At 51.6% G+C, this 23,114-nt stretch overlaps 1 protein-coding gene across 1 annotated transcript in view; it reads right to left on the bottom strand.

The window, feature by feature from the left end:
* Positions 1–13,944, bottom strand: part of SYT6 (synaptotagmin 6) — a 37,199-nt gene extending 23,255 nt beyond the window's left edge. The window contains exon 1 of the mRNA XM_071450076.1: positions 13,552–13,944. Coding sequence (XP_071306177.1) covers positions 13,552–13,705 — 154 coding nt within the window. The 5' untranslated portion in view covers positions 13,706–13,944. The remainder of the gene's footprint in view (positions 1–13,551) is intronic.
* Between the last annotated feature and the right edge of the window lie 9,170 nt (positions 13,945–23,114).

Genomic DNA, 23,114 nt, shown 5'->3' with positions numbered 1-23,114 from the left:
TCAGAGGTTCTTCCTCCTAAGCTCTCTGGTGGTTCATGGAAAATCTGGGCATCAGGGAGAGCTTGGGATCTCTTCAGCTGTAAAAGCAGCTCCTGGCTGTTCTGAGCTGCAGCCTGGGGCATGGAACATCCTCCCACAGCCAATGCCCCTGGAAGGGCAGCTCCAGGAGGTGGCAGAGCCCAGAGCAGGGTGATGGTGATCACCTCACTCTCACTGGCTGGGTGACTGCCTCCCCACACAGCAAGCATTACTCACACCAGCCCAGCAGATACTTGCAGGCTTCTCTGTCCATTATCTGCTGGTTTTTTTCTCTTGCAGGAGTGTTTGTGAGGATATATTGTTCTGTTTCTGCAGGGCTTTGCAGGGAGCACGCACTCAAGTGATGGATTGGTACAAGAGGTGCTGCTGGAGGAGAGCAGCAGCTCTGGGGCTACAAGAGACCACGTGAGGCTCCCACCAACTGCTGATCTCATTTTCTCTCGATTGAGGAGCATCAGAAATGTAAGCCTGATTAGCTGAGGGCTGGAAATTGGGCACGGGGGGCTGTGGTGGGTCTCAGAGGTGAGGGCAGGGGGGACCACAGGGCAGCAGCTGCACAGGAGGAGGAAGGGTTCCATTAAACCCTGGCCACAGAGATGTTTATTTAGCAAAGCTGCTCAGCTTTGGAGGAAGGAATGGGGACTGGATGGAGCGGAAATCAAATATTGGAACCCCACAGCAGCACCACAGAGACAAGAGGGAATGTCCCCTTTGGGGACACAGCACAGAGCAAACCCTGAGGGGCAGCAGAGAGGGCAGCAGCAAGCAAAGCCCTTTGCAACAGGGATTCTGGAAAGGCAGCTGGCTGGCTGATAAATCCTGGGATGCTGCACTGGGGGAGAGGTGAGCTGCAGTGCAGCAGTCCTCAGCCAGCTCCTCATCCCCCTCCAAGCCTGCCATGGCCTCGGGAATGGCAGCAGAGCAAATGGTACAGATCAGGCTGTCCCTGTCACCCCACAGCTCCTGCAGCAGCAGGCTCTGTGTCCCCAGAGCTCACAGGAGGAGCACAGGGCGTGGCAGTGACAGGGAAGCACTGCAAGCCCACTCAGATTTATCCCTCTTTGGTGGGGTTGTGTCCAGTGTTTCAGTCCCCTACTGATGGCTTTGTGGTCACATTTCAGACCCCCTCGCTGCCATTTGGCCGCCATTTGAAACTTGATCAAGTTCTTGATTTGCTGGTGGTGCTCTCCAGGCAGGCAGGCAGGCAGACAGGAGCTACAGGAATATGCCCTGAAATATTCCTGAGCTAGACGAGTCATTAGGAGCTGTCACTTCAAAGTCTGGCTGCCGTCAATTGGCTCTTCACAGGCAGCCTGGCAGCAGGAGCCGCTGCTCCAACAGCAGAGCTGGGTCCTGGAGAGGGGGAAATATTCCATCAGCTTCTCAGCAGATGTTAAAGGGCCAGGTCAGGACACAATTCTGGGTGGGGCAGAGCTCCTGCTGCCCCTCAGATGTTCTCTCATGGAGGTGGGAAGGGCTGCAGAGCCCCCCTGCAGCAGCACAGCCCAGCCCGTGGATCACTGTGGGTCCCAAGGTCACAAATATGGCTTTTTAGGCCCTCACAGCTCCTGCTGGCAGCAGCAGGAGCAGGTGTCAGCTGTGGACACCCTCAGAGCAGGCAGAGCTGTTACACCCCACTCAGAGCAGCCAGAGCTGCTCAGGCTCCCTCAGGGCCCACGGCCCAGCCGAATCACCAAATTACAGAATTACAGAATTACAGAATCACAGAATTACAGAATTACAGAATATCCTGAGCTGGAAGGGATCCACAAGGATCATCCAGTCCAACTCCTGCCCTGCACAGACACCCCAAATCCCACCCTGGGCATCTCTGGAGTGTTGTTCAAACACTCCTGCAGCTCTGGCAGCCTCGGGGCTGTGCCCATTCCCTGGGCAGCCTGGGCACTGCCCCAGCACCCTCTGGGGGAAGAACCTTTCCCTGATTTCCAACCCTGGCCCAGCTCCAGCTGTTCCCTCAGGTGCTGTCCCTGCTCACAAACCAGGTTGTTTTATTCTCTTGGTAGTGAAAGTAAAAAAACCACTGATTGTTCCTCTCATTTGACCAGGGCTGCACAATGGTATGAAACATCCAGGGAGACCCTGACCCCTCACTCTGTGCACACTCCCAGCACCACAGGACAGGTTTCTCCAGGTGAAGGCAGCCAGTCCCAGCTGCTCTGGACATGGCCAAGCCTTGTTTTGTTATTCCATGCCGACCACAAGTAATTCCACAGAAGACAGCACAGGGAATGGGATTGAAAACGAGTTCTCACAGTTTGCTGAGCACTTTCACGCTCAGCTCATCACACAGAGCTCAGTGGCAAAGGCTCCTCTCAAAGCAGAGGGCTGGGAATGCTCAGGAGGGGAATGTCCTGAGAGGAGACATTCATAAAATCATGGAATCATGGAATGGTTTGGGTTGGAAGGGACTTTAAAGCTCATCTCCTTCCACCTCCTGCCATGGGCAGGAACACCTTCCAAATTCCAGGTTGCTCCAAGGCCCATCCAGCCAGAGTCTCCCTGGAAGCTAAAATGAGATTTTTCCTGTTGCTGTGCTTCCCCAGTCCTTGGACAGTGAGCCCTGCACTATCAGCTCCCACCAGCTTCCTCCTGCCAGCACAGGCTCCCCAGGAACCCTGACAGAGCCTCCTCATCTCCTGCACACACTCAGCCATGAAATGGATCCTGGGAAGGTCAGGACAGGAATGCTCCAAGTGGCTGTGCCAAAGTTTCAGTTAGACAGCAAAAAACTTCTTAAAAATTAATTTGCTGCTACCACAGGGTTCCTGCCATGCAAGAGCTTATCAGAATGCAAACTATAAGCTTCAAAGGGGAGGATGAATCAGAAGCTATTTTGAGAGTAATTATATAAGACTATAAAACTCAAACCATCTCATTATTGCACGTTGAGGATGGAGACAACCCCTTCATATGGAGACCTCGCAGGGATCCAAGTGTTTTCCAGTGGTTGATCCATGGCCAGGAGCAAACAGCAGCCTCATCCCCCCCCCCCAGCCAGGCAGAATTTGCTTCACTGAGCAAGGCCAGGGCTTTCCTCACCATTGGCTGTGTTTCTTGTGGGGATTTGATTCTGCAGCTGGGAAATGAGCTGGAACAGGAGACAACTTCATCCAAAGTGTTTTCCTTTAACTGATGCATAATTTAGAATATCCTGAGCTGGAAGGGACCCACAAGGATCATCCAGTCCATCCCCTGCCCTGCACAGAGAGCCCAAAATCCCACCCTGGGCATCCCTGGAGTGATGGCCAAACACTCCTGGAGCTCTGGCAGCCTCAGGGCTGTGCCCATTCCCTGGGGAGCCTGGGCAGTGCCAGCACCCTCTGGGGAAGAACCTTTCCCAAAATCCAACCTAAACTCCCTGGCACAGCTCCAGCCCTTCCCTTGGGTGCTGTCAGTGGTCCCAGAGAGCAGAGATTTCTCTGAGAATTGGCTGTCCTGGATAGCAGCTCTCTCAGCTCATTAGTGTGAATACTTGCAAATTCCCCAATTTTATAAACTCCAAGTTATAATGAAGGAGAAAATGCTTAAACTACAAATCTGCACATGGAATAAAGTTCTATTCCAGCATCCCCAGCCACAGCCTCGAGGCTTTCCCATGTCAGCCTGGAGCCTGGGGCACCTCAGGCTGGGAGAGGATGAGCTCCTGGGACACCCCCGAGCTGTCACCTGCATTGAGCCCTGCCTGCAAGCAGCAAAAAGAGTTTTTTTATCCTTGTCTACATATCCAGGCTGCAGCTGAAGCTCCTGCTGTGTGCTAAAGATACATATTATAATATTGGCTTTTTTGCAAATATTAAAATGGATTTTATATGTGTAATGTTAAAGTAACTGTGTTATAAAGATGTAGTTTTTATTTCTGTTGTTAATTAAGCTTAGTGAAATAGCTGAGATAAGTGTGCTTGTGTTAAAATGCCTGCTTGGATGGGATAACATCCAGTGAACACAGGATGAGGACACCTGTACAGATCTGCCAACCATCAGCACTCAATGTCTGAAGCCAGTGAGGACCAAGGCCCAAAAACTGGAGGTGATAAGAATGGACTAAAACCACAACCAAAAAATACACATGCTCTGAAAAGGCAGAACCAAAGAAGAGATATGCTAAACAATTCTTGGAGCATGTAAGCTAGTTTGGGCAAAAGTTCACTGTGCATAAGGGTCTGTGAATAAGCAACAGGCTGGTGTAAGGTAAAGGTATTTAAGAGGTGTCCCCAAAGATTAGGGGTGCTCTTGGCTGAGTGCCAACCCTAACAACCTTTGCTCTATGGTCCTTGTCTCCCATTGTCCTTTATTAAACTTTTTACATTTTCACAGGAGAGTGAAGGTGTTTTTCATGTGTGTCTTGGCCCAGAGGAGGCAGCACAGAGATCTGGGTGATGCCAGTGCTGTCCCCATCCCCTCTGCACCCCATCCCTGGCTGGGGACTGTCACATCTCATGGGCTGATTAAAAGAGTGCATTAAACAGAGAAAAGACACTGTCACACCCTTTGTCACCTGGTGCTCTTCAGTTCATGGTTTGGTCCTTCCTTCACCAGGGAACAGACAGCAAATGCTCTCAGACATGGGAGTGGGAGCTGCTCCAGGCCCCAGGGGAGTTTAAAAAACAGAGGGAAATCTGAACAGAATAATTCATAGGGACACATCAGAGGTGATTTTCAATTGCAGAGTCAACTGTGAGGACTTCACGTCCCTATGTGAATATGTAACAAAACAAAGGAAAAAAAATCAACACTTAAAAATCACAGAATCCCTAAGGTTGGAAAATGCCTCTAAGATCATCTAGTCCAACCAAATGGAAGTGCAGAATACACCAAAGAAAGGGATGTGAGGTCAGATGAGAGTTTAGTGGCCTGGAGCTTGTGCTTTTCCCACTGAAACAGAATGGAGAACGAGTTAATTGCCCAAAAAGAAGGCAAAAATCCTGAATAGCTGAGGAGCACTGCGTGGCTCTCCAGGCAGGAGGAGCCTCCAGTGCAGCAGCCAGAACAGAGCTCTGAAACCCCAAAGCTGCATCTCTGCAGCTCCAAACCTGGGTATCCAATATCCCAGATTCCCCCTGGACCCTGACTCTGCCATGGACAGCCCTCAGCCCATCCTCAGCTTCATCTCCCCTGATGGACCTGGCGACAAAACTCCCCTCTCCCACCACCAGCCACAAACCCCACTGGTGACTGTGGTGCTGAGAGACACCAGGGACAAGAACTGACCCCCAGAGAAGTGGCTGGGATGGAGGAGACCCATCACAGGCTCCTGAAGACAAAAAATGTTGGTTTTCTGCCATTATTGACCGATTTGGGCTTTCCCTCCAGGCTGCAGATTTGTCACTGAAACTTCTGCTGGCATGTGCAACCCAAAGGGGAACTTTGTGCTGTCAGAAATGCAGCATTTCTGTTATCAAAAGTGACAAAAAAAGAGGAAAAAAAACTTTTCCAAGCCGAAGGAAACATTCCCTGGTGATTTATGTCACTTTGTGACTTAATCAGCTGCTCTCTAGAGCATTATAAATGTGATAGGAAGAGTTGTCATTGCTTTCTGCCTAACTGATGACAAGCTAATGAACTATTATAAGCCACAGTGAATGCAATTATGGCACAAGGCTGTGTGCTAATCCCTTGACATTTTATCACAATATGCTGTAGCAACATCTGTAAACAACCCAGTGGTGCTGAACACACCCAGTGGCCAGGGCTGGGGTTAAATCCCTGCTGAGCATCCTCATCCCCGGGCTGTGACCCTGCACAGGCTGAGCCCTGTGTGCCAGGGCAGCCTGGATGAGGCTGCTCAGCACAGGGGAAGCCTCTGATCCAGAGCTGGAGCTGAGCAGAGCCAGGCAGAGAGGAAAGCACGGGAATCCAGGCACTTCTGGGCTGCAGAAACCCAACTGCGTTTCAGGATGCAAAACGGAACAAGTGAAAGCTTTTCACTCTCTCTCCCTCTCCCCTGAGCAACCAAAAAACCCTGGAACTTGAAATTTCCTTTTAAAAACTTGATCAAAGCTGTGTCTGCTGTGAGACACCAGGCTCAGCAGTGCCGCTGTGCCCAGACTCTCCCTCCTGGAGCTGCCACATCGCTGCCCCTCACTTCCTACAGTGGGGTCCAATTTTGGGGAAAGGCTTCCCCGTGTCTCCCTCTCAGACCCCATTTTGGCTCAAAACCCCACTAAAACCAGACTGCCTTGAAAAGATCTCAGGGTAAAGCTTGGCAGGGAGCAGAACTGGGGTCTCTCCTCATCCCAATGCTGGAGGTCTCCCAGGCTCCGCAAGAGGACGCAGTCTGGGAACCCCAAAATCCTCATCCAGGCTGGGCAGAAGACCCCAAGCATGGGACAAGGCAGCCCTGAAAAGCTTCCCAGAGCTTTCCTGAGTGCCCCCTGCCCAGGATACAGAGCCCCCCCAGCACCAGAGGCTCCCTGAGCTCCTGAGACGTTCTGGGTGCATTTATTGCCTGGACCTGCCCCATGGGACACCCAAAACTGGAGGTGCAGGATTCTTCCAGAACTGCCCTGGCTCCAGGTGCTGCACAGACCAGGTGATGCCCAGCCTGGTGCCCTGGAGCTGCGAACTGGAGCCACCTAAACCCAAACCAGCCACACAAAGCCAGAGCAGTCCCCCTTCCTTTGTGCCTCTCAAGCAGCACAGAACGGGCAGAGCAGCACTGGCACACCCAGAGCTGGGCTCAGGTGGAGCAGCCAGGAAGGACTGACCTGCCTGGAGCCTCTACAGGGTACAGGGAGCCTGCACTGAAATGCAGAGGTTTGGAACAGAGCATTTCTTTGTTCAAGCTGCCCTGAGTGAGGAGGGAACTTCCTCCCCGTGGTTCTGCTCCTGCCCTCAGCAGCTGCTGCTGCTGCTTCCATTAGCTTGGAGCAAAGACAGGGATCTTGAACCCCTCCAATGTGCTGCAGTGAGCAGGCTGGGCTGCCTGATCCTACTCATTGATTAAATGGATTCTGAGATGCTCTTTTCCAACAGCTCCTACCACTCCATCCCCTGCAGCTCACAATTCTTTCAGCACAAGCATTTTGACCAGAGCTCAGATTCAGAGCTGGGATCAAACAACTCCAAGTAAACGCTCACCAGCATCCAGGAGATGAAATGCTGCATCTGGAGAGAGAAACTGAGGAGGTGGCACCTCACACTGTGCCACACAACTGTATTCATTTCTTTGCAGCGGCTACAAAAGCACAGAAAATCAGATTATTACAACACCAAGGGCTAGAATTCCTGGGCAATCATTATTCCAAACGGTCCAGGGCTGTGTGCCTCAAGGATGGTTTGGAGAGGGCTGGTGTGAAGGGAGCTCCTGGCATGCTGCCTTCAGGCTTCGCTGCACAGTTTGCTGTGATGTTGTCAAACATGAACCTGCTACAGCACAACAAACTGAACTAAACAGAGAGACACCCTCAGTCAGCAGCTGCGGCTCCGCCGCGCGCAGGGCTCCCCGCAGGAGAACTTTCTTTTTTCCCCCAGACAGGGAAAATGTACATTTAATAGCCAATCACTCCAAAAATCTCCTCCCTGACCCTCCAGGATGCCATTTTGCAAGGTACAAATATAATTAAAGACAATACATGGCAGAGGGACTTAATTGCATCTCTCCCCAACAACTGCCAGGGCGATTGCTCTGTCAGGGAGTGCGCTGGATGGAAACACTCCCAGACAAGATCCCTGATTTTCCAACACACAGATGGGAAGGGGAAATATAGATTGTCGTCTTTGAAAGAGAAACAGGAAATATTAAAGGTAGAAAAAGCTGCCTAACCAAGAGGAGATGGAAACCTAGGGTCCTGAGAAAGAATAAAAGAATATTTGATTGTAGCTAGAAATGTGAGCAGTGAGAAGAAACAGTCATGAAAAACAAGGGTAGCTGAGGCTACAGTTAAATAAAACAATTGGATCAGACACCAGCCCCATTCTGGGTCTGGTTTATCCCTGCACAATGAACACACACACATGGGAGAGGATCCAGCTGCCAGGAGCACACACAGCGAGTGCAGCAACTCCAGCACAGCCAGGATGCCAAGCAACAAACACCTGCAAACGCAGAAACACCAAACACCTTCCCGGAGTCATCCCAAAAAACCGCGGGGAAGCTCGGGCTGTGCCCTGGTTTGAACCAGCTCAAAGCACACGCTGCCTCTCCGTGCTGGGAGAATTCTGAGAGCAGGGGAAAAAAAAAATGTTTCAACAGCAAAGGCGTTTTGCTGGAATTATTTCCATTTAAATTATGAAAACATGCTTCATGTTATGAAAAGAAAAAAGCAAAGCATGATTAAAGTAACTTAAGAAATGTGGACTCACCAGAGCGGCGGCAGCTCCTCAGCGCGGTCCCTGCTCGCGCATCAATTAACAGCAGCAGCGATCCCGCTGCTGTTTCTATGGAGTTGGGGATGCTGAGCCCTGACTATGCATGAGGCTGCTGCAGCTGCATGGGAGCGGGCTCCAGGTCCACACGCATCACAAACAGCAGCAGCCTCCCTGCTCTGCCTCGGGAATGAAGCGAGCAGCGGCAATTAGGCGGCTGCAAAGCTGCGCCTATGCAGAGAGGGGCTCGCGGAACACGCACACTCCACTCAGCTCCAGAGGGGCATTTTATTTGCCAGGACCATCACAGAGCATAGCCAGAGGCAGCTGGAGAGCCGTGGATCCACACATAACACACGAGCAGAGACACATGTCTGGAGACAGGCGATTTAATCTGGTTTTTCCTCGATTTACTCGGCCGGTTTCAACCTTATTTCAACACAGTTTTACAAACCTTCCTCTGGCAGCAAGGTTTGAATCTGATACCTCCAGGATCCCAGCCTGGTTTAGTTGGGCTAAAGAGCAAATTTGCTGCACGTAGCTCTGGCTGGCTCTTTCCTGGGAGGAAAGGCAAGATCCATTTTGCAAGTGCATTACTCTGTGATAAAAAAGATATTTGCCCCAAGGAGCTGCTCCTCACATGCTGGGCCTCTGGAAACTCAGGCTCCAGTGATTAATATTAGCTTTGCCTGGGTGGCTTGGAGCATGTTTACTGTTATATTGACTTAAAATACACTTGAATGGCGATTCAGAAAAGTGTGTTATTGTGCCTAGTGAGTAAATTCAAGACATGCCCATATTTCACAGGTAGTGGCTGAAGGCATCCCATAACCATGAATGAAGGTGTCATCAGTTCTCCCATTAGTCAAGCTAATCTTTCAGGGGATAGGTGGTTTTTTTTTTCCCCCCAGAAAATACTCCAGAACCAATTTCTCAATAAAAAATGATCTTTCTGCACCAACGTTCCTGCCATGAAAAATCCTTTATTGCCCAGAAATTCCCCCCTATTTCCTGCCTGCAGCAAAACCACTTCTGTGCTTGGTTTAACATTTTAATGGTCTTTGCCAAGTGCCAGGAGGGTGTTCAGCGCTGTACAAGCTGTACTGCCTGCACCAGGACCTTCAAAAAGAGCAGTTCACACAAGGGGCAAAGCAGTAAATGTGCTAAATGTGCTCTGAATTATTGGGGGTTGGACACAGGCGAGCTGACACCGTGTGCTGGGATTTTCAGGAGGTCTCTCTGACCCTGTGCCTTCCCCAGCTGTCCTGTTCCCTCCTCTCACTCCAGCATTCTCCTCCTGCAGCAGGAAAGCACAGGAGCATTTTGCTGGGGTGGATCAGTGTGTGAAAGAGGGTTTGAGGAGGGGTCTCACCATGCTGAGATGAGCAGGGTCTGCTGGGAACAACCTGCAGCCCCTCTGCACATCAGCCTCTGCCTCCTGCCCTGGTTCCACTGGGCAGCAAAGCTTTGTACAAATGGACCACTAAGGCAAAAAAAAACCAAACCAACCTAGGTTGTTTAAAGAAAGTCTCAGCACAGGAGGGCTGAAGATAGAAATCAAACCCAGAGGCTTTCTCCTGGATGTGCTTTGATCCCAGGATAAATTCCTTCCTGTACCCAGGCACTGTCCTTTAAATCAACATCACCAGATGCTGGTTCCTGTCACAGAATCATGGAATCCCAAACTGGTTTGGATGGGAAGGAGCTTGAAGATCATCCAGTGCCACCCCTGCCATGGCAGGGACACCTTCCACTGTCCCAGGGTGCTCCAAGCCCCATCCAGCCTGGCCTTGGACACTTCCAGAGATCCAGGGGCAGCCACAGCTGCTCTGGGCAGTGCCAGGGCCTTGCCACCCTTCTCAGGAAGGAATTCTTTCCCAATATCCCATCAAAACCCACTCTCTTCAGTAACTCTCATCAGCCCTGCAGGATCATTTCAGAAGGAGTCAAGCTTCCCCTTTCCCCCACAGGATCCCCTGGGGTGGGCTGGCAGCCTCTGTCCCTGACAGGCTCTGTGGACCAGGGGGAGCAGGACCCAGCTCAGGGGGGCTCAGAGCAGCCTGTGGGGAGCCACAGAACCTCCTGAGCTGGGAGGGACCCAGCAGCACCACTGAAGCCCAGCTGCTGGGCCTGCACAGCACCCTGTGTCCCAAAGAACCTGCTGCAGCTCCACTCCCACGGGCAGAGGGGATGGGGAGATGGGACACATCACTGTCCCCACAGCCCTGTGGGCTCCTGACTCCCCTGCTCCACAGCCCAGTACAGCTGCACCACAAACCCTCTCAGCTACACCCAGGAGCTCTCACTGCCCCTCCAGGGCACAGGAGGGATGAGCCCATTCTCTTAAGGGCCATCACCTGTGGTTAATGCTGTCCCCACAGCCCGGGTGCCACTGCCAGCTGAGGCCTGGCAGGGAAGAGAGCGATCAGATGGAGGCAGCTCCGGGGGAGGACTGGAGACAGGCACAACAAAGGGATGCTGCAGCTCGCTCCATCTCGGGCCAGCCAGGAGCTCAGCTCTATTCCTGGCACTGCCATGGGCCCAACTGCAGGGACAGCTCCCCCTCCCAGCCCCCCTGACAGCAGCCCCAAAACCTTGCCCAGCCCAACTCCTCATTTTTCTGACAGGTTTGGCTGCGGGTGAGGCAGCAGCCAGAAATCCTCCTCTGTTGGGTGTGCACAGAGAAATGCTGCAGCTTGGCTGCTCTTGTTGGCTGTGAGGAGGAGATTCAGCTGTTACATAACCAGGGAGTAGAGGTGCATCCACTCCATCCACAGCAGCCCTTGCAGCCACTCAGTCCAGAGTGGTTTTAAAAAAAATTAAATCACCGCACAAAAACTTACTCTTACGTAAACTCTACAGTAATATTTTTATATTCACAGGTTTTTTCCACTCTTGGACACAGCTTCAATAAGGCTGATGATACCTGGCTCCACACATTCCCTGAGGATACTGCTCCCCATCCACGCATGAAACAGCAGAAAAGACCAAACTGCCCCCGTGCTGAGCTGTGCAGGAGCAGCCTGGCTCCAGCTTTGGCAGTGCTTCCTTCAACCTGAACTCCAGCAGGACATTCCACAAGCCAAACTGATCCAGCCAGCAGTTAATAGATTTATCCAGGAGGCAACAAACTGCCCGAGAAGCCAGAGACTCCACATGAAGATGACAAATAAGGCCAGTTTGACTCCAGCAAATTTGGTGTTTGGCTGCTGGGGCTGTGCTGCCTGCATGGGGCAACTCCAGCAGGAGCCAGGGCTCCTCTGCCCTGCTCCTGACACAGCACCTGCCTGGTGCCATCTGCTCACCTCCACACAGCCCCACCTTCCCCTGCCTGCCTTTGTGAGGACAGATTTGCTGGGTCTGAACACAGGACCACAGCCAGCCCAGAGCAAATCTGCTCCACATGAGGCTTCAGGATAAAATGGACAAGGCATCACTGCAGATAATTAGATAAACATCCAGACACTGATGGGGAAGATGGTACCTCTGTGACTGTGTTAGTAAACACTTGATGCAAATGGATTTTCCCCCTTGCTGGAGCAGCTTTGCAGCCAGGAACTGAGCTGGTACATGCTCAGTTGGTACATGTCAGGCCCAAACTGTGTCCTCTGTGCTGTCTAGACATAAAAATGGGCCCAGTCGTGCAGAGCAGAGACAACAGCCCTGGCTGCTCGTGCAGCCAGCCCAGCCCAGCTCGCCTGGGGCACTGGGGCTGAGCACAGCTCAGAGCACACAGACACCCCCCCTGCTAAAGGCAGATGATGATGGTGATGATGTGATCCTGACATGAACACGAGGTCCTGGACAGGCTGCACAAACAAATGCAGATCTGTCATATCAGGGTGGACAGAACAAGAGCAGCATGGAGTATTTCTGCTGCAGAGTCAGGAAAATGTGAATGTTGGTGCAAGGTAAAGAATTCCAAATTGATGCAATAAGTTTGCAAGCTGTTTGCTCTGTTTGCAATGGCTGCACAGGATGTGATGTGTAAGGACACAACCAGCCATGGTAAAAGGCCTCCAGAACAGACAGGTATAAAACAAACTCATTTAAAGAGGAGAATTAAGTTACAGGCAAAGTGGGCTGTGGAAGGAGGGTGTTTGCCTGGAGCTATCAGCAAAGCTGAGCTGGAAGCAGCCCTGCAAACCAAAGGCTGGCAGAACCCTGGTGCCCTGTGCCCTAGAGGTGCCAGCTGCACCCCAGCATGAGATCCTGGCAGAGAGGGGCAGGAGAGAGGGAGGGAAGGTGACACAGAAAACCTGGGATTGATGGGCAGCTGTACTGCACAGTGTGCTCAGCAGAGGAGGAGAGTTTGTGAAAACTCATGCTGTAAAAAACACTGTGAAATCCATTGGATTTACAGATCATTGACTACAGGAACCTCAGAAGAAGCCCTCTATGAAAATGTTGGACTATACAAACAAACAACTTTGAGCAGGTTACCAATACTTGTAAAAACTATGAGATTTGGGGGTTTGCTCCTCAGCACATGAGCTTGAGTTCCAACTGCCCCTGCCAATGTCTTCTGAAGTGACAGCAGATCTCTGGGGTGAGCAGCTGTGAGAGCAGGTGCAGGGACAATTCCCCACTTTGCAAACAGAGCTGCCCCTTTGCCCCTAGAGCAGAATTCCTGCTCCTGGCTCATCCCTCCCACACCAGAGTCCCTCCCTGGCTCTACAACCTGACCAGGAAAACAACTCAGGCAATTCTTAGGGAAGGTAGAACACACACATGAAAGTACACAAGATTCCTTACTGATGAACAGAAATCCATGCAATCCATGGGATTCCCTCCATTCTCAAACACCAATCAGTTTCTGCCATCCCAGTGGCTTCAGTAGGCTCTTTACTGCTTTTTGTTGGTTTGGTTTTGTTTCATACAGGACAGGAGTCTGTGTTTTTGGAAAAGGAACTTTCACAGGAACTTTATCTTGGCAACTTTATCCCGGCTGTCCCCCCATGCAGCCATCCCGTTCTACATCAACAGGTGAGCCAGGACTTGACCCAAAACTTGACCCAAAACTTCACCAAGGAACATGTGGGAAGGGAAGGAACCCTCCCAGAGAGGTGCCAGGACCAACCCCTGGGTCCAACACGGGGCTCCCAAACATTTTCCTCCCCTGTAGGGGATGGATGTCCCTCCTGCCTTCCATGAGCACCCTCCAGCAGACGGGAGCAGGGGCCGTACCTGGCTCGGAGATAATCAGGCTCTGGTCAGAGGGCAGCAGGAGGAACTCCCTGCAGGTGTCCAGGTCCAAGCTGGGCAGGCTTTTCTTCTGGCACAGCTCGGTGAGGATGCTGATGGCCCTGCGACAGCGGCCATCCTCCCTGGGACCGCTCATCGCCCCGTCCGCATCCTCCGCTCCCTCTGCTCTCTAGGAAACTCTCGGCAGGAGCAGAGGCCGGGCTCGGGGCTCAGCACAGGAGCAGCTTCACTCCAGTTCCATCCTCTGCCGTGGCAGCACCTGCTGGGACACGCGGGGCTGCCCCAGGGCCGCTGCTCGGAGCCGGAGCCCGCAGCCCCCGGCGCTCCCGGTGCCTCATCGCCTCTGAGATCACAGCTCTGTTTACTGCCAAGGCTGCTCCAGACAAAGAACCTCCTACCAAACTCAGTTTCGTGCCCTCCACACGAGACGCATTAAAGCTGCAGCCCAGATAATTCCTTTTAACCCTTTCGCTGCTGCCCTCTCTCCAGGTGAGGAGTTTGGCGTCCCGAGCCTGGATTTTGCAGATAAAAACGAGTGGTGGAACCTCCTGGCTGAGGACAGCACATCGCCAGAGAAGAGGTACCAGAGTGCTCCCACAAACACTGCACAAACTACTCACAACTGCCAAAGGCAGCAGAAGAAAAGCTGCAGGTTTTATTGATTTGTTTGTGCTGTCCTAACACACCAGGCTGCAGGTGGCAATAGAGATTGAGAACGCCATTCTAGTTCATAATTAGATTTTTTTCCTTTTACTTTCTGCAGTATTTTTTTTATTCCTGTTGCAATTTAGCAGGCAGGTCATGGCACACGACAGAGCATATATTTGACAGGCAATTGTGGAGCAGGCAATTAAAATTATGTACAGCAGGATGACTTCTTGCAGCTTGTACAAACCTAATGAGCATTGTGGAGAGCCAGGGCTGAGGCTGCACAGGTCCCTCAGCCCCAAAGCACAGCAGGGCATGCTCAGATGGTGTTTGTGGTTTTGTTAATGACCTGCTGGAGCACTGGGAGCTGTCACAGCAGAGTGTCCCAGGGGTGGCACCAGCACCCAGGACAGCACAGGCTGCCCTGGGCACAGAACCTGCTCCACATCCCGTTCCCAGGCTGGACAATTCCTCCAGCTCTTGGGCTGGTGTGACACAAAGGGTCTGGGTGGCACTTGAGGAGCACAAAGGCATTGCCCAACACCCCTGGAAAGCTGCAGCAGGACCCTTTTGGCCACCCTGGTCCTTCCTTGGCCAGACCAAGGTTTTTTGGACACGTCACCAGCACATCCCTGCTGTCCCCACGTGGCACCTGTGTCTGGCAGAGCCAAGCTCTGCTTCTCCCAAAAACTTCTGTTGCCAGGACAACGTGAGTGAAACCTTTTATTAACCCAGTAACTGGTCACAAAGAGAGACTTTGAATTAGACACCAGCCTGGCCAGTGCTCCATGAGCTGCTGCTGTGGACAGGCTGGGGCAGAGGTGCACCCTGAGAAGCCCTCCTGAAGGTGTTTGTCACCTGTCACCTGTCACCTGCAGCCAGCACCAGCAGCCCCAGAGGTCTGTGGTTACTGGGGAGAGGTTCAGACACTGGGAGCTAAACCAGAAACTTCCCAGAGATGAAGCTCAGGTAGAGTTTGCTTTACATTTAGATGACAAACTCCCTAAAGCTGCTCACCCATTAAATTTTTAAGAAATTTTTTTGAGGTTCAAATGATGCCTCAAACCTGAGATTTGGGTCCATACAACATCTGCTTGGTTGGGGAAGGAACAGCTCCTCTTCTCTGCTCCTCCTTTCACTGCCTGCCCTGGGGCATTTGTGTCCCAGAGTCCCAAAACCAAAGGATTTGTACCCAAGGGGATGCAATGAGCCCCAGGCATCACGTCATGTCTCCAGCACAGCAACAGTTTCTGCCTGAGCCACCAAAACTGGCACCAAGAGAGGAGTTCCTGGAATATATCAGTCAAGTCTTGCATCTGAAATTTGAATTTATCTTGAATGGATTTCAACAGACAAAAAAAACCACCGCAGCTAAACTCTTTGAAAAAGGTTAATGCCCAATTGAGAGCTTGTAACACAGAAATCAATAATAAAATTCAATTATTTGGGGGAAAAAAAGGGTAATTTTATTACAAAGCTAATACCAAGAACTTTTACTTTTAAATTTAAAGTCACCTTGGGTCAAATATTCACCTTGATTTACATATCAGAGGATTCCAGGCTCACTGGATACCAATAACAGAAGATCCTGCATCCATACTCTCAACAAATATTCCTTCAGAACAAAAATCAGATTTTTTTACACCTTATACCTTTGAATTTATGTCACACACACTCTTTATTGTCCAGCACAGAAGGCTGGGAAAGAGCCTGGTGGCAGCTGAAAATCCAAATGCTGCTTTTCCCAAGCAGGAGCTCTGGTTCCCAATTCTCCTCTCCCACACCCACACACACACCCATCAGCTGGGGCACAGATTTTCCCTCTCATGTCCTGCTGAGAAACTCCCACTTTGCCCCATGGAGCAGCCCTGGAGAAGTCAGATCCCATCCCCAGACCCTGCAGCTCCCTCCACCCCTCAGGGCAGCTCCTTTTTCCAGCTGCCTCAGACTGAGCTGGCACTTGGAGACCAAACTGCTCTGCAAGCTGTGTTTCCACCTCCCAGGGCGAGAAGAAGAGACAATTCCCCAAATCCCAGGGAGCTGGCAGAGCTGATTCTCTGCAGGGGCTCGGTGGTGTTGTCTCATCCACATCCCCCCTGGCATTTTGGGTTTCCTGTGTCTGGCAGAGCTTTCCCTGCAGCTGCCTGCCCTTGGCATGGAGGGAAGTGTGGATGCCTCTCCCTCACAGGGCAGCATTTATCTCCCCCCTGCTCCTGTCCTGGTGTCACTCTTGGAGAGGCAGAGCCAACAGTTAAACACAGCAGCAGCTACCCCAGAAGGGCTGGGAGTGGAGTAAACTTTGGGAGAAAGTGGCTCAACAGACTCAACAAAGAAATGAGTTACAGGCAACACAGCAGCTCTTGAATTACCTCTGAAACAACCCCTGAGGACAGGAGCACAAAATGAATGAAAACTGCAAGGAAAGAAGGAAAACTGCAGCTTGTGGCAGCTCGAGGCTGCTCAGTGAGCAAGGCAGGGAGTGGGAAAATTCCTAAAATCTGAGAGGCACGAAAGAGCATCATTTTCCCTGCAGAAAAGCAGAAGCCAAGCACCAGAGACAGCATTGCACAAGCATTTGAGGAACTGGGAGGTTTCACAGCACGCTGCAATTGGATTAATGAGGGTGGTGTGCTCCAGACATATCCACTGGAGGGGATTTATTTCAGGGCTGCAGCAACCTGGGCTAGGGGGAGGTGTCCCTGCCCATGGCAGGGGGTGGAAGGGGCTGAGCTCTGAGATCCCTTCCAACCCAAACCATTCCATGATTCCATGAATGTGCCACTAAGTTGGAATCCCAATATATTTGTCCAGCTGAGACAGCTGAACATGCTGTTCATTTAATCCGCATTAGGATCTATTTGAAGCTGATATTTTTATTTCTTAATAATACCCAAGTCTGGAGAGGGAGCAGCAGCATTTATTCGTGCCAGCTCTATCTAATAGCATGGCATTGTTTACTTTCCCAGTTAATATAATAATTGGAAACAGCTCACAAAGGATCCAGAGCTTCTTGCCAGGAAAAATGACGCGGATCTGGATCCTTTGGCAACGGCGCCGAGTCATCTGTGGATAAACACAACATTTGGGATTGCTGTGCCCCTCCACACACTGCTCCAGGGTGGTGGAGGTGTGTGAACAGAGAGAAACCCAAAATCTTCACCTCATTCCTGCCTGCACAGAGGAGGAGAGCACCTTGTCCTATGGAGACAGCGAGGGAGATTTAGCTGAAGTCCAATACAATTAGTTTAAAAAACAATGACTTGGTGCTAAGTATCAAATCTCTTGCACAGAGCAAGAGCAGAAATATAAAGGAAATATAAAGGTTCCCTCCTTGTGTGTTCTGAGTGTCTCCTGGCTGTTCATTCCCTGTGGAAATTTAGGGGCTGGGAAGAGTTTATAGACACTCCTTGAATATCCAGGAAGGAGGGGAGAAAGGGAGGGAAAGAGGAAGAAAAAGAGGAAGAGAAAAAGGGAGGGAGGGAGGGGGGAAAAAGGGAGGGAGGGAAGGAGGGAAGGAGGGAAGGAAGGAAGGAAGGAAGGAAGGAAGGAAGGAAGGAAGGAAGGAAGGAAGGAAGGAAGGAAGGAAGGAAGGAAGGAAGGAAGGAAGGAAGGAAGGAAGGAAGGAAGGAAGGAAGGAAGGAAGGAAGGAAGGAAGGAAGGAGGGAAGGAGGGAAGGAGGGAAGGAGGGAAGGAGGGAAGGAGGGAAGGAGGGAAGGAGGGAAGGAGGGAAGGAAGGAAGGAAGGAAGGAAGGAAGGAAGGAAGGAAGGAAGGAAGGAAGGAAGGAAGGAAGGAAGGAAGGAAGGAAGGAAGGAAGGAAGGAAGGAAGGAAGGAAGGAAGGAAGGAAGGAAGGAAGGAAGGAAGGAAGGAAGGAAGGAAGGAAGGAAGGAAGGAAGGAAGGAAGGAAGGAAGGAAGGAAGGAAGGAAGGAAGGAAGGATCATGTTGAATTTGTAGCCTAAAATGAAAATCCCTGGACTGCAGCACGAGCACTCTCTGAGATGAGGAGTTTAAAGATAAATAACACATTTCCCTCCTGGGCACAGCCTGGGAGGAAACTGCTCAGCCCAAAGGCCACAGTGGCAGGGGGTGGCAGTCCCTGCTGCCAGCTCCTGTCCTGCAGTGCCAGAGAGGCATTCTGTGCAGGGCTGGCTTCATTGGATTCAGGGCAAGGAAATGTGGCTCTGTGTCCTGAAAAGCTCTGATTCCAAGAGGCATCTTGGAATATGCTGTGTTGCACACAAAGCTGGAGCCAGGGCCTGGGGGATTTGGAGCTGTGTGTATCCAGGCAGGAAGAGTTCCAGAGGCGGGACTACCACCAAAAGCTCTTTCCTGGTGGTGAGGCTTCTGAAATACATTTTATTGACCTGGAATCTTTGCATATCCTCAAGGTTAAGAGTCAGAGCCTGACTTGGCAGGGCTGGAAGCTCTAAAAAGCCATTTCTGCTCCAGCAGCATCAGATGGCTGATGGTATCAGCTGAGCTGGGCTCAGGAGGCAGAGGATGAGCCGTGCTCAAAGCCATTGTCCAGAGAGCTCAGGGAGCTCTGACCTTCCACAGCTGCCTTTAACAGCCTCAATAAAATGAATGAAGTGAAAGCCTGGCCTGGCTGAAGTACCAGGGAGCCAGGGAAGGGCTGGAGCTGTGCCAGGGCAAGTTTAGGTTGGATTTTGGGAAAGGTTCTTGCTCCAGAGGGTGCTGGCACTGCCCAGGCTCCCCTGGGAATGGGCACAGCCCTGAGGCTGCCAGAGCTCCAGGAAGGTTTGGACAGCGCTGCCAGGGATGCCCAGGGTGGGATTTTGGGGTGTCTGTGCAGGGCAGGAGCTGGGCTGGATGGTCCTGGTGGATCCTTCCAGCTCAGGGTGCTCCATGGTTCCATGACTTGGCAGCCTGGTGCCACCCAGGGCTTTCAGCCTTTGTCAGCCTGGCAAGCTGGGCTGATTTAGGACATAAATTTCAGGAAGATTATGGCAGCAAATCTCTGGAATGAGCATTAGGCTGGGATTAGACCCATTTCAGTTCCTCTCCCTGACTAAAACAGTTAATTCTACCTCCCCAGGTCAGAGTGGCTGCTGTTGGTCCAGGGCTGACAGAAGGTTCAAGCTGGCCTTTGCCTAAATGTTAATGATCAATATTAACACATCCTTTCTCTGAGAGCAGATGAAAAACTGCTGCTTTTAGGGTCTCATTTCAGCCCTCTGTGCCATGGACACCTCTATCAGTATCACTGCATAATTTATTTTTAAAAGACTGCACTTTCTTTGAAGGCCAATAAAGTGCTGGTGTCAGAACCCAGAAGAGAGATTAAAATTTGTCCTTGGTTATAAAGTGCTAAGGATTCCTGGGAAGCCTTTGCTCTCACATCCTGCTCAGCCACTGCAGCTCAGGGGAGCAGGAGGAGCCCTCTGGCATTTAATTCCTGCAGGCTCCAGGTGGCATCCAGGGTTTCCAGAGCAAGACAAGGCTTTGGCCATTGATCCCCAGCTCCAGCAGCCATGAAATGAGGGATTTTTAGGTTTGAAACATCCCCAGTCCACACAGCATATGGCTTTATCTCAGCACCATTTCCAGCAGGAAAGAAGAGGGCATTGGATAAAAGGCCCTGGATAAATTCCATGTGTCTGCACAGTCAGAGATTGAACACATCCATCTGCAGCCACCTTCCAGTAACACCTGGCAGGGAGGGCAGGGGGTCCCAAGCCCCACATTCCTTGGAATTAACCCAGGCTTTAAACCATGAGTGTTTTCATGGAAACCAAAAAGCAAAGCAGGATATCCTTAATCTCAACCCTCTGGAAGAACCACTCTAAGTTGCTGTCTGTAATGAGAAATAAGGAGTTATAAGGGTTTTTTTTCTCCCCAGTGTGCTAACAAAGTATTTGCTGTATTCTGGTTATTTTTATCTCTCCCAGTGGAAATACAAGTAATAAAAATAGCAGTATTTTATAACAGGGAAAACAAAACCTATGGTGCACAATTGTGCCTCGGAGAGAAAACGCTGTAATGTTTTTATTTCAGGAGAATATTAACATGTGAAAAGAAACCTGAGAGCTCCTTGATTAACCTGCTCCAGCAGCCTCCAGAGAGGAGCATGGATGTGCAGGAGCTGCTTTTCCTGGGCTGCTGCTTCCCACCAACACTTTCAAGGAGCCAAGTGTCTGACCAGGTCTCCTTACCCCTGTCTCTCCTGCTCTCCCAGGCACCTTCCAGCCCTTGGGGGTGTGGTGTGGGTCACAGCCATTCCCAGCTCATCCCACCCAACCATCCCAAACCTCTTTCACAGACCCAGAGCCAGCAATCCCAGTGGTTTTTCCTGGTTTAGAGGCGTGTGGACGTGTGTGGAGGAGCTGTTTACACATCCAGCTCACCCTCAGAGCCTCCTCTGCAGGGAGCTCCCCAGGGAGCCCAGAGCAGCGTTTGCAATACTCCTATTAATAAAAAGAAAAAAGAGAAAGCCGTTGTCAATCACTTCACTGCTTAATAATCTCCTTCCACGGGTGACAACAGACAGAATCCTAAATGACAGATGTGCTGGCAATCATGTCCCCAAGGACCCTGGTGGAGAAATAACCGGGTTCAGCTGAGCCATGCAGCACGTGGGCCTTTCCCAGCTTTGGTTCCTGCTGCAGCTGCTTTCCCAGAGCTCCATACCCCCCAAAAGAGGGGCACCAGTCTGGAATAAGGCTGTCCTTGCCAGCTGCCCATGGGCAGAGCAGGAGAGCCCACAGCAGTGGGATGGTTTGGGAGGAAAGGGCCCTTAAAGCTCACCCAGTGCCCCCCCCTGCCATGGCAGGGACACCTTCCTCTACCCCAGGCTGCTCCAAGCCCTGTCCAGCCTGGCCTGGGGCACTCCCAGAAGAAAATTTACAGAGTGCCTTCCCAAACACAAAGGTTCTCACCCTGGACAAAGGCTGGGATGGTGGGCAAGGAGATGGTACAGGAGAATTCTCTGTGGGGGTTGGCTGCTCCTGCCAGCATCAGATCCCAGGGCCAAAAGAGTTCACTGGGAATTTTTTTTTAAGTGTCTTTTCTTACTGATAACATTATTTCCCAAGGCTCTAAATGACAAGAGAAAAGGGCACCCTGCTGTTAGCTTTGGCAGAGAGTTGTGTGCTGAGTTCATCTGCTGTCTGACAGTCACACATCCTCCCAGCACTGCCTCAGAGCCCAGAACCAGGGCAGGGCTGCAATGGAATGGACTCTAAGGTCCCTTCAACCCACACCACTCTGTGATTCTGTGGCTCTGAGAACTCAGAAGCAAACAGGAAAGAACATTGTTGAGTCAAAAGAAAGAAGTAACTCATCAGGGAACTGAGGATACAGGTCTTGATTTGGATGAAGCTCTGCCATCTTACAAATATGGCCCAAATAAATCACATTTCAGCCATGATTCTGCAGCCAGAAATCCTTCCTGTGAAGCCACTTGCTGTGTCCATCACCCAGGAAAGGCAAGAAGGAGAGAGATCCTTGGAACCACAGGGCAGGACAGAGTCTCCAGACCCACCAGCATAACTGAATTACTTTCCACAGAATTTAGTTTTCAACAGCCAGCAGCAAATAAGGTGGCCTGGCACACTGATGTTCTGCTCAGCCACTAGAAGGACCCTGGGTCTGTATCTGCAGGAGAATTAGGCTGATTATAATTGGGCAGGAGATTAAACTGGTTTGACATGTCCACAGTCACCCCTGAACCAGCAGCATCAGATCTGCTGGGAAAGGGAACTGGGAAGTGGAGGAGTTAACAAAGAGCAGGCTGAGGTTTTTCTGGACACCTAACTGGGAAAGAGAACTCTCAGCACAGCAGAGGATTGAATGCTGACTACACACTCTGATTAATCAGGTTTTCCAGAGGGCAGGAGAGCATGGCACAAGGCTGGAAAAGCCAGGAACATCCTTCAACTTCATCAGCAGACACAAAGGAACCCACACACAGGAACCCACAGCCCCATCAGCTCTGGCAGTGAGTAAGGAAGTGAGTAAGGCAGGAAGAGCCAAAATGTCTCAGTTCCCTGCCATTCCTTGGGCCACACTGGGGGATCTCTGGGGTCATCCCACAGGTACCCTCAGAATGGCCTTGTGAGAGGGGCAGATGGAGCAGGGCCGAGCTGTTCCCTCGGAATGAATCTCTCTTTCCAAAACTCTTTCCCAGCCATTCCATGGGCCACACTGGGGGATCTCTGGGGGTTACCACCTCAGCAGGGCCCTGTGAGGGGGCAGATGGAGCAGGGCCCAGCCCTTCACTCTGAATGAATCTCCCTTTCCAAAGCTCCTTCCCGGCCATTCCCTGGGCCACACTGGGGGATCTCTGGGGGTTACCACCTCAGCAGGGCCCTGTGAGGGGGGCAGATGGAGCAGGGCCCAGCCCTTCACTCTGAATCTCCCTTTCCAAAGCTCCTTCCGGGCCATTCCCTAGGCCATACTGGGGGATCTCTGGGGTCACTCCACAGGCACCCTCAGGAGGGTCCCATGAGGGGGGCAAATGGAGCAGGGCCGAGCCCTTCACTCCGAGTGAATCTCTGTTCCAAAGCTCCTTCCCGGCCATTTTCTGGGCCACACTGGGGGATCTCTGGGTCACCCCACAGGTGCCCTCAGCAGGGCCCTCCCCACCTGCAGAACCCAAAGCCGAGAGTTTCTGCCCCAGATCGGCTCCTGCTCCCCCGGATCCCGGCGTGCAGAGCGCTGTGCTCACAGCACCATCTGCTGCCGCCATCCGGGCAGCAGATTTTAAGGAATGAGCAGTTAATTTGGGGATTCTTGGCAGGATGGTGCCTCAGTTACACACAGTGGTCCCTGCCTTCACAGTTATCCAGAGCTCTCCGTGTTTCCCACCCCATCTTGAAGTAGCAGCGCCTTCCCTGAGCTCCTGAGCTGACCCAACCCCAGGCTGGCTCCAGATCTGG

The sequence above is a fragment of the Agelaius tricolor genome, unplaced genomic scaffold (genome assembly GCF_023055355.1).
Source record: "Agelaius tricolor isolate 1412-34295 unplaced genomic scaffold, bAgeTri1.0.p SCAF_30, whole genome shotgun sequence".
Classification (NCBI taxonomy): Eukaryota; Metazoa; Chordata; class Aves; order Passeriformes; family Icteridae; genus Agelaius; species Agelaius tricolor.
This window is presented reverse-complemented; position numbering and strand designations above follow the sequence as displayed.